The sequence below is a fragment of the Ovis aries genome, chromosome X (genome assembly GCF_016772045.2).
Source record: "Ovis aries strain OAR_USU_Benz2616 breed Rambouillet chromosome X, ARS-UI_Ramb_v3.0, whole genome shotgun sequence".
NCBI lineage: Eukaryota > Metazoa > Chordata > Mammalia > Artiodactyla > Bovidae > Ovis > Ovis aries.
In genome coordinates, this window is record NC_056080.1 from 133,981,860 (window position 1) to 133,993,534 (window position 11,675).

Below are 11,675 nucleotides of genomic sequence, written 5' to 3' on the forward strand. Positions count from 1 at the left end.
CCCTCTCTTCGAGAGAAACCAGCTTCATCTAAATTATATCATCTGATTGATGGTTGTCATGTATAACTTTATTGCTACTTCTGTCTCTGGTATTCCTTTGGAAAAGGTGTATGGATTCATTACGTATTCTAACATATTGTCTACAGATTATAAGATAAAGTCAAGGATGTATCTGCTGATACTTTTTAAGATGACCTGTCTTTATACTTAGAAATGTCTCTTTAATAGTAGGCTTCCCTGGTGGCTCAGATGGTAAAGAATCTGCCTGTAATGCAGGAGACCTGTGTTTGATCCCTGAGTTGGGAAGATGCCCTGGAGAAGGAAACAGCAACCCACTCCAATATTCTTGCCTGGAGAATTCCATGGACAGAGGAGCCTGGCAGGCTACAGTCCATGGGGTTGCAAAGAGTTGGACACGACTGAGTGACTATCACTCACTACAGGGCTTGCTGCTGCTGCTGCTAAGTTGCTTCAGTCGTGTCTGACTCTGTATGACCCCATAGACGGCAGCCCACCAGGCTCCCTCATCCCTGGGATTCTCCAGGCAAGAACACTGGAGTGGGTCGCCATTTCTTTCTCCAGTGCATGAAAGTGAAAAGTGAAAGTGAAGTTGCTCAGTCATGTCCCACTCTTCGTGACTCCATGGACTGCAGCCCACCAGGCTCCTCTGTCCATGGGATTTTCCAGGCAAGAGTACTGGAGTGGGGTGCCATTGCCTTCTCTGACTACAGGGCTTAGAAGCTGGTAACTCTAATTTACAAAAGCACCTAGTAGTGTAGTGCACCGCCTCTTTATGGTGGTGGTGGTAACAGAGATGACTTTTCTCCAGAGGTTAAGTCACAGTTGTTCAGACCTCACCAGATCTTTAATTCAGGAAGTCTGAATTCTAATCTGCACTCCACATTAAGAATCTGGGGGCTAAGATTTCAAGTTCAGAGAGTCATCTAAATTTTCTATACTTGGGAGAGATAAGAGCAAATATTCATGGAGCAACTAAGTTTTCAAGAGCAACTTTATTCCCAGATCTGAAGTTCAGCTGAAAAGAAGACAGTGAAAGCTGTGTTCACTGATCTTTAGTTACCCGGTTAAAATCCCTAGGCTACACTTTCAGTTCTGACATGCAAAGAGCTTGGAAGCCCTGTACTTAACAACAAGTAAAGAGCTGAACAAACTGAGAATCAATGACTTAGAACCATCATAGAACTGAGGTCACAAGGCAGATGACCACCCCAAATTCTGGAGAAAAGACAAATCAGAGAGTCACAGCCTATCTCTCTCCATAGAGCAGAAACTGCTAGAGACGTAAACAGGTAAGAACACTTAAGTGGGAATTTTGACAAACTGCTGGAGACTGAGGGTAGAATAGTATGAGAATAAGAAACCTCTAAGTGACCTGCAGTGAACTTTACCTCCAGAAACTCATAGTGCAGATAGCAGAAAGATCTCAGGGCTCTGGCAGTGGGAGGGGAAGTGTACACTCAAGAAATACACTCCCCAGCCTTCTCCATAACAAAGGGCTACTCTCCAGTGGAAAAGACTTTCCCAGGACATTATCCCGGCTAAGGGAAAGGCATTCCTTATATCCAGCCCACTCTAACCCTCCATTCTCCTGTAAGGAGAAGAAAGACGCTAAAGAAACACTTGGGAAGGGCAGAATCGAGAGGCACAGGCCCACAAAAGACTGGGGTTTAAATGTGAGATTATAGAACACTTCCTCTCCTCCACATGTTGACAAGCCTCCAGTATAGGAACAGTGAGGTGCAGCTGGAAGAGTTGCAAATGCAGACTATCTCTGCAAGATATAATTAGGGAAGCCCAAATTGCCAAATCTGCTGGATCATGGAAAAAGCAAGAGAGTTCCAGAAAAACATCTATTTCTGCTTTATTGACTATGCCAAAGCCTTTGACTGTGTGGATCACAATAAACTGTAGAAAATTCTGAAACAGATGGGAATACAGACCACCTGACCTGCCTCTTGGGAAACCTGGATGCAGGTCAGGAAGCAACAGTTAGAACTGGACATGGAACAACAGACTGGTTCCAAATAGGAAAAGGAGTATGTCAAGGCTGTATATTGTCACCCTGCCTATTTAGCTTATATGCAGAGTACATCATGAGAAACGCTGGGCTGGAAGAAGCATAAGCTGGAATCAAGATTGCTGGGAGAAATGTCAGTAACCTCAGATATGCAGATGACACCACCCTTATGGGAGAAAGTGAAGAGGAACTAAAAAGCCTCTTGATGAAAGTGAAAGTGGAGAGTGAAAAAGTTGGCTTAAAGCTCAACATTCAGAAAACGAAGATCATGGCATCTGGTCCCATCACTTCATGGGAAATAGATGGGGAAACAGTGGAAATAGTGTCAGACTTTATTTTGGGGGGCTGCAAAATCACTGCAGATGGTGACTGCAGCCATGAAATTAAAAGACGCTTACTCCTTGGAAGGAAACTTATGACCAACCTAGATAGCATATTCAAAAGCAGAGACATTACTTTACCAACAAAGGTCCATCTAGTCAAGGCTATGGTTTTTCCAGTGGTCATGTGTGGATGTGAGAGTTGGACTGTAAAGAAAGCTGAGTGCCAAAGTATTGATGCTTTTGAACTGTGGTGTTGGAGAAGACTCCTGAGAGTCCCTTGGAGTGCAAGGAGATCCAACCAGTCCATTCTAAAGGAGATCAGTCCTGGGTGTTCTTTGGAAACTCCAGTACTTTGGCCACCTCATGCGAAGAGTTGACTCATTGGAAAAGACTCTGATGCTGGGAGGGATTGGGGGCAGGAGGAGAAGGAAACGACGGAGGATGAGTTGGCTGGATGGCATCACCGACTCAACAGACATGAGTTTGAGTGAACTTCGGGAGTTGGTGATGGACAGGGATGTCTGGCATGCTGCAATTCATGGGGTCGCAAAGAATCAGACACGACTGAGTGACTGAACTGAACTGAAAGTTAAGAGGAGAGACAAAAATAGAGCCTAGAGGAATTTGAAGACTGGCACCTACAGTTACAGCAAACACTGTGCACAGCCCATCTGCTACTAAAAGTCAGTTTACCTCAGTTCTTATTACCATCATCCAACTTTCAACACAAAATTATAAAACATAAGAAAAAATTTTATAAAATTTTATAAAATTATCAAAGGCAAGAAAAAGTGTTGTTTAAGGATACAAAGCATCAGAACCAGGCTCAGATATAATGCAGATTTGGGGATTATCAAACAGGCAATTTAAAATTAACATGATTAACTTGGTATGTTAATTGAAGGATAATTTCTTTACAATATTGTGGTTGTCTCTGCACTATATCATCACCAATCAGTTATAATTATATATATTTACTATATATGTATATATTCCCTACCTTTTGAGGCTCCCTCAAATTCACACCTTCCACCCCTCTAGGTCATCACCGAGCACCAGGCTGGGTTCCCTGTATTTGTTATACAGTAGCTTCCTGCTAGCTCTTTATTGTACACATGATATAGTGTATATATGTCAATGCTACTTTCTCAATTTGCCCTAGCCTCTCCTTCCCCCACTGCATCCACAAGTCCATTCTCTATGTCTGCATCTCTATTTCTTCTCTTAAATAGGCTCATCAGTACTATTTTTCTGGATTCTCTATGATTAATATGTTAATAGCCATAGTAGGTAAAACTAGACTGGTGTGTATGGCAAGCGTGTGAGATCCCAGTTGGTTCTAATCCTTGGCGTATTCCCACCCTGCCGAAGATGGTGAGCCCTTGGAATCCCCTGCAAGAGATGACCTGACAAACAAGCCAGGAAGAGCCAGGACTGCCCCTACACAGTGCCGGACCCCTGGCTGCGGGGTGAGAAACAGGATTGTCTGAGCAGGTGCGGGTCCTGTCAGGGAAAGGTCCTCTTTCCTGGGCAACTGTGGGGACAGGGAGATGGTAAAGTGTGCCACCACAGCGACTGAGAGAACAGCAGCCTGGCAGAAAGAATGAGGACACTAGCGCAGACAAGTGGTTTGTCTCCTCAGCCAGAGGTCTGTCAGGGGCTGCCTTCCCTTAGAAGAGGGGTAGGGGCTCGGCCGTCTCAGGCGCCCCCTCCCACTTTCCTCCAGCCCCTGGAGGTGAAAGCAGCCCCCCGCGCCCAAGAAGGATGGCCGGCGGGATGGGGGAAGGGAGGGGGCGGACACCGAAAAGTCTGCAGGTTCACACGCACAGACACAGACACACACACACACGCACTCTCTCTCTCTCTCTCTGCGGGGCGGCCTGTATCCATCCGCTGCTCCCTGCAGTGCGACCCCTGGCGACCCTCCCAGCCCCGGCCCGCGACCCCCCTACGCTGCAGGGCCAGAGGCGTGGGGGTGGTCGCCGCAAGGAGGGCGCCGCAGGGTGGCGGGAGGCTGGCGAGGCGGCACGGCGTGGCCCCGCCCCTCAGGCTGGCGTTCCTCCCGGCCCCGCCCACTCTGGGTCGGAACTACGGTGGGCCTGCGAGGGGGCGTCGAGCCCGCTCGTGCCGTATCTCTCCGCCCCCGTTCCTAATACTCTCGCAGCGAGCGATCGGTACCGCAACCTGTGCAGCCCCTGCGGGGTTTGGCGCGGGGGGCGGGAGCCCTCTTTGCCATTCTGCCCTCACGGCGAGCCGTGGGAATCGAGAGGGGAGCTGCGACCGGAGTGGGGAGGCCGACCACCGGGACCTTGCGCCTGCGAAGGCAAGTGGGGGTTTCGGGGGGCGACGACCGGCTCACAGCCTGCCCTTGGCAGCCTGAGGACGGGGAGGCGAGATTGTCGGAGCTGGACCCTTAGAGAGTCCTTAGCGCCTGGGGACTGGCGCTGAGAAGGCGGCGACCGGCGCGGGCCGGGGCCGGGTCTTGGCCACAGGGGCTCCCTGGGATGCTGGAGAGGAGTACGACGTGGACAGTCCTTGGCGGGCTTTCCGGGTGGCTGTACCCCAACCTCGACGGCGCCTGTGTGGGGAGAGGGCTGTGCGGGAAGCTGCTACGGCCGAAATAGCGGAGGAAGCCAGTGTGGGGGCTCCAGGGAGGCCGCCGGGAGCAGCCCGGGCCACGGTTCTGCCAAGGGGCCTATCGTGCCCCTGGTGCCGGGTGCAGTCCCTTCCCACAGGCACCTCTTTGATGTCAGTCTTCTGTCTGCGCAGTTGATCTGGCGACTTCAATTGAAGGGGAACTGAGCGCGTAGATTATGAAGACACCAAAATGACAAATCTGTTGCTTCTTAATACAGCTGTTTAGTTGCCTTCCGTATTTAGCTCTTGTACATGTCGAATGCAAGCAGATGACACGGTTAGGAGTCCATAGGCTTTCATAGGAAAGATCCATATAAATAAATGATGTATTAATCCACGTTTCTCTTTTGGAACCTGTTTTCTGGACATCCTAGCGCACTTGAATATGTTGAAGTGTGGCAATGGCTCTTCAGAATAGAGAGGAAAATTTTCTGCAGGGTCAGTTTAGAACGCATGAAGTCAGTCTGCCCATTCAGTTTCTGGTTCTGGAAACCCAAACCCATTTTCCCTTCACAGCCACTCTCATTTTGGTGCAGAAGCAGTCCCACAGAATTTTGGAGTTACTGGGAAAGAAAAGTGAAGTCGCTCAGTCGTGTCTGACTCTTTGCGACCCCGTGGACTGTAGCCCACCAGGCTCCTCCGTCCATGGGATTCTCCAGGCAAGAATATTGGAATGGGTTGCCATTTCCTCCTCCAGGGGCTTTTCCTGACCCAGGGATCTAACCCAGGTCTCCCGCATTTCTGAGCCACCAGGGAAGCCCCTGAGAGTTACTGGGAGTGGGTATCAATTTCTAGAAGGTGATAGACGTTTATTCACTTATTCCTTGGTTCTTCAAAAGGACATTTTAGGAATTCTGGGAGTTCTGGGAATCTGTTCATTAACCTGATACTTTTCTACCTTTGTCAGCATACTGTTTTGGTGTTTTACTGAATGTCCCTCCCTTTTATGCAGTGTGTGACTCTTCAGCTAGTGGACTGTTCTGTAGTGGTAAACACAGCATCTCCTGAAACCACCTGCTGTGTGGCCTGGCTGGCATAGGTGGTGAATGAGGTCGAAACTATGTATGTGTGGGGAAGGGGAAAAGGCTGCAGCATGCAGGATGGTATTGAAATGATAGCCCCCATTATCTTCACTGCCTGCCTTCTAAATACAGTTGCCTATGTTCCACTACCCACTCTCGCATCTCATATTTTTGTTCAAGGGAGGATGTGATGCCTCTGCTAGGAAAATGACTGACTTTAGAGTTGGGAGGTATGATTAGACAAGCTGCAGGTCTCTAGCAGGGGAGTGGATGGGCGATCACTTGGGAAGAGCAGAGAGATGGGAGACATTTTTCATGGTCTTGAATATACAGAAGTGTGTGTTGTAACACTTGTGATGGGTGTTGGGTCATCTCAGTCTCTTCTGTTTTCTTTCCTATTTTTTTTGTCTTTTATAGGTTTGTTCTTTTCAGAGTCCTGTAGAAATCTGCAGGTAGCTGTTCTCTTTGAACTTGACTAGGAAAGAAGACGAAAGCTATTCATTTGAATCCAAGGTGAGTGTGAGCATGAGCACCCTCATTGATTGGGAGTGGGAATTGGCTATTGACAAGTAAGACCAGATCATATCTTGAAGCCATTGTATTCCAGCTTCCCACATACCTTTGCCCTCACATTTATCTATAGGAAATGGGGATGGGATAAGACACAGTTGTGCCTATAGGGTAATTGATAGATACCCAGGAAGTGGAGAAGGATAACATGGAAGAGGATCAAGGAGGCCAGAAACAAAGCTCTAGATTTGGAAAGGCAGGTATTGGGTTTAGAAGCCAGAGTGCATATCTACCAAATGCTTAAAGTTCCAATCCCTTCTGTGTTTTTGTTCATAGGTCCACCTGTGAGTTGGCTATAGGGCTTATCAACACCAGAAGCAAGAGAAGAGGAGAAAAGTCCACCATATCAGTGCAGGTTGGTGTGAGGCATACCAGGATAGACCTGTGGGGTATAGTGGTATATTCCAAAGGGGCTATACCCCTTAGTCTCGCTCACTTTCACCAAACTTTCTCATCATCTCTGTTCCTATTTGATGCAGAGAAAAGAGAAGTGTCTGGACAGGGCTTTGTTGGGCATTAGTGGGACTATGGTAGGGATAAAACGAAGTAAAAACATTTTCTACTATTCTACTCTTACCATACAATCCATCTGTACTCTCACGTTCTGTGTGACTTTCTGCATAGAAAAATGCAGTTGGAAGAGACTGAAAGCTCGTTTTCTTCTTCCACCTCAGGTCTATCTCCAGTGCTAGCTGTGGTGGCTTTGGAGTGACGGAAGATCATCACCTTCAACCTAGTAAAAGAATATTAGGACACTGGCCCAAGACATATTGAGAACCAAGGCCAAGACTGTGTAGAGCTATCTATATAACTGGGCTTCAGCTATGGCTGGAGCTAGGAATAGAAGGAATAGGAATAGAAAGAATGAGAATAAAAAGAAGGCAAAAACTGAAAAAAGGGCTGTTGTAGAAGCTGAAGGAAAAAGGGAGGCCACTGCTACAGTCAAATCAGCTGAAGGAAAGAGGGAGGCTACTGGTACAGGCAAAACCCAGGCCAAAGCAATAAGCAAGGCAGGGCCTCGGGCAGATGCAGGGGCAGTGGTGAAGGCAGCGTCTAAGAACAAGACTGGTACTGAGACGAAAGAGCGTCTGCCAGATGTCCGTCCCAAAGCTGAAGATGAGGCCACTAGAACAGCTCGGTTTTGTTCTGCGGCTCAGGCTACTGCTGAGTCCAGGCTTACATGTAAAGATAAGACTCGTACTGATGCCTTGTTTGGGGCTGGAGAAGAGGCCAATGTTGGTTCCTGGTTCTGCAATGGAGAAAAGATTGGTAAACATTTCAGTGCTAAGGATGAAGGTAAAGCTGATACTGGTCCCCCATCCTGTGCTGAGAAGTTGGAGCCTGTGGCTGGGACCAGCTGTAAGGCTAGGCCAGGAGCTGAGGAGGAGGAGGAGGAGAACGTTATTGGGAGCTGGTTTTGGGATGGAGATGAAACTAGTTTTGACCCTAACCCTAGACCTGTGAGCAGGATAATTAAGCCTCAGCCTGTGGATGAAATTAATGAAAAAGATAGGCCTAAGGACTGGTCTGAGGTAACTATATGGCCCAAAGCTCCTGCTGTAACTCCAGCAGTGTTAGGCTTTAGATCCCAAGTCACATTTGAGAAAAAGCCTCCTTCATATTTTGTCCTGGCTTCTGCTGAGGAAAATACCTGTTCTTCGCCTGTGGCAACAGCAGCAGCACGCCCTTCTAGAAGCACTCCCTCTAGCTCACAGCCTGTCTCTGAGTTCCCATTTGGTTCTGACCCTTGCATCCAGACCATAGAGGAAATTAGGCGCCAAATCAGGATCAGGGAAGTGAATGGGATTAAGCCATTTGCTTGCCCTTGCAAAATGGAATGCTACATGGATTCTGAGGAGTTTGAAAGACTTATTACCTTACTTAAGTCAACTACTGATCCTCTCATTCATAAAATAGCTCAAATTGCAATGGGGATCATTAATGTTCATCCATTTGCTCAAGAGTTCATTAATGAGGTGGGTGTAGTGACACTTATTGAAAGCTTGCTCAGTTTTCCTTCCTCTGAAATGAGAAAAAAGGCTGTCATTACTCTGAATCCCCCCTCTGGGGATGAAAGACAACGCAAGGTTGAATTACATGTTAAGCATATGTGTAAAGAAACCATATCTTTTCCCTTGAATTCACCTGGACAGCAGTCTGGATTAAAGATACTAGGACAACTGACTACTGATTCTAACCATCATCACATTGTTGCAAATTACTTTTCAGAGCTTTTCCATTTGCTGTCCCTTGGAAATCGTAAAACTAGAAATCTTGTTTTGAAAGTACTTTTGAATATGTCTGAAAATCCAACTGCAGCCAGAGATATGACCAATACAGAATCATTAGCCGCGTTAAAACTCATCTTTAACCAGAAAGAGGCAAAAGCCAATCTCGTTAGTGCTGTGGCCATATTTATTAACATAAAAGAGCATATCAGAAAGGGCTCGATTGTAGTCGTTGATCACTCCAGTTATACTACACTCATGGCCATTTTCCGTGAAGTTAAAGCGATTATTGAAACAATGTAAAATGAGCTAGAAATAAAAGAGAATGCTTTGGACAATCTGCACACTTGAATAGGCTCTCTGTCCCCAGAGAGCCATGCATAATGTTTTGGTTATTACAGTGTGCATGTAATGAATTACATCTTTAACACAATATTACCTGTGACAGTCTAGCCTGAGCTAGACCATTGTGGGGTGTCAGTGTTTCATTCTGAGTTGAAAACATCTGTCAATTAATATCTTCTGTAGATGGAGAGCTTTTTAACATTGTACTTAATTTCAGATAGTGAACTGCTGCATCGTAAGGAAGCTAAACTTGTTCATTAGTATCTGCTTAAATCCATTTGCAGTTTCAAATAATTAAAAAAGATAATATCCTTGAATTTATAATCTAGTTGCATAAAAAAGGTATATACACAAAAAGATATCTAATGATACACATGAGCTCATCTGTGTGTATGTATACAAGCATATATATATACCATACATGCTCATTGCCAAATGTGCACTCTCAATATATAATGGCAGGGTTGCTTGCTACAGGCTGTTTAATGTAAAAGGAATTACTATTTTTCCCCTATTCTACCTGAATCAGATAACTCATTCTACAACATACAAATGGCCCTGAATCTCAGATAAAATGTAATATTCATTTTTATTTTGATAACTACATTTATAACTCATTTTTTGGCTATTTCATTTATGTCAAGTCATACAGACGAGGAAGGAGGTAGGTGTAAAGAGGAAACAATTTCCAGAGTACCTACTTTTAATGTCAGTAACTGTGTTAGCACTACATATTACAGGTTTCCTCTTTTCAACAATGGTTCTCTGAGCTACGTACTGGTATTTTTTTACGATATTAACTCATTATTCTGGATCACCTCCAATGAGAATTAGGGAGGTTAAATCATTTTTCCTAGATTTACATGTCAGACAAGTGGCATTGCTATTTTGTCTGATACCAAACCCACTCTCATTAGCCCTCTTCCACTTTTTTGTGTGGCAGCCTTCATGGCTCACAGATTGGTTTTAATGATCAAATTTTGCTGTAGATAATGCTCCTGCCAGTCTTGGAATTCTTAACTTCCTCTGAATGCACATGTCCATTAGGCATTTGGCTAAACCTTGCTGGAGTTAGAAGAAAAGTCTAGGATGAATGTGTATGGATTTAACTGGTAGTGTCTGGGAAACAGTTGGTGACCAAAACAGCTGAATGGATAAGATGTAAATTTGGAGTCAAAACAATTGAAATTTGCTCTATGACCTTATGGGCTTCAATCTGTATGTGCTTTCTCCCTCTAAAGAACTAGAATCATTCTGTACATTGTTTCATACCTTGCGTTTTAAAAGATAATTGTTTCCTTCCTCCTTGCAAAGCTACCTTAATTTGTTTACCATTTGTAATTTAATTCTCCTGTGAGTCCTGAAAAGATAAAACAGTTCTATCTTTTACTAGTAGGCAAGCCTACTCTCTGTATTTGTGCTAGCTAAAACTGTATGGGATAAACTTAATTGGAGAAATTTAGGCCCAGGCCTAGGACTGCAGCTTCGTCAACACGAAACAGGAAAGGAGAGAAGCTGACGCCTCCGTCTACATGATAGTGACTCCTGAAGGTCTGCCGTCCAGAAAGCATTTCTAGGACTTTTGGACTGTAGCTCTGTTTTCTAAAACTCATGGTAGGAATCAGAACCTCTTATCTGAGTTGAAGTGAATGTCTCAGTATGTAAAAATATTGGATTATATACTTTGTTAGGAAGTTAAAATGAAACAGGACCATACTGTAAATACTGTTTGTGACTTGCCTTCTCCTGGTCCTCCACTGTCTCTTGTGACTATCTTTCCATATCAATAAATAGACTTCTACAAATATTTTTGAATCTCTTATTTAAAGTTTTTCTTGTGTTAACATTTGGTGCATAGGACTCTATAATCTTCCATTGCATATCCTCTTAATAAAGAATGTGGATAAACTTATTCTCCTATAAAAATAAGACTACAGTATTCCACAACTTGCCTTTTTGTCCTTTCAGTTATCTTTCCAATTTAGTATTCTGTGTATCTACCACATGCTTTTTATTTAATAGCTTTATTGAGATGTAGTTGACATATATCAAACCCTACATATTTAAAGTATACAATTTGATAACCTTTAACATATGTATACAGACATGAAACTATCACCATAATCAAGATAGCAAACATATCCATCACCTCCAAAAGTTTTGCCATGCCCCTTTGTAATCTCTCCTTTCCATTTGTCCCTATGCTGTCCCAGACAACCACTAATCTGTATTTTGAAAATATAGAGTCATTTTCATTTTCTATAGTTTTACATAAAAAGAATCATGTAACATATATTCTTTTGAAGGGAAGGAGATCTCATTTCTTTTTTATTTTCTAATTTGAGGAAAATTGCTTTACAATGTTGTATTGGTTTCTCCCATACAGCATTGCAAATCAGCTGTAATTATGCATATTATCCCTTCCCTCTTGAGCTTCCCTCCCCTCCCCCTATCCCTCCCCTCTAGGTCATCACAGACCTCCCTGTGATATGTTATAGAGACACTTCTCACT

The 11,675-nt window shown here is 44.6% G+C and overlaps 1 protein-coding gene across 8 annotated transcripts in view; it reads left to right on the forward strand.

The window, feature by feature from the left end:
- Positions 1 to 10,968, forward strand: part of GPRASP3 (G protein-coupled receptor associated sorting protein family member 3) — a 105,717-nt gene extending 94,749 nt beyond the window's left edge. For 6 of the 8 annotated variants that reach the window (XM_060407478.1, XM_060407479.1, XM_012107721.5 and 3 more), the window contains 3 exons: positions 6,438 to 6,533; positions 6,867 to 6,945; positions 7,265 to 10,968. In XM_060407478.1, the coding sequence (XP_060263461.1) occupies positions 7,415 to 9,121 (1,707 nt within the window). In that variant the 5' untranslated portion in view covers positions 6,438 to 6,533; positions 6,867 to 6,945; positions 7,265 to 7,414 and the 3' untranslated portion in view covers positions 9,122 to 10,968. Of the gene's footprint in view, positions 1 to 4,445; positions 4,685 to 6,353; positions 6,534 to 6,866; positions 6,946 to 7,264 lie in introns of those variants that run through there. The other 2 variants (XM_042242122.2, XM_060407480.1) reach the window with 2 other exon arrangements.
- Positions 10,969 to 11,675: the final 707 nt, after the last annotated feature.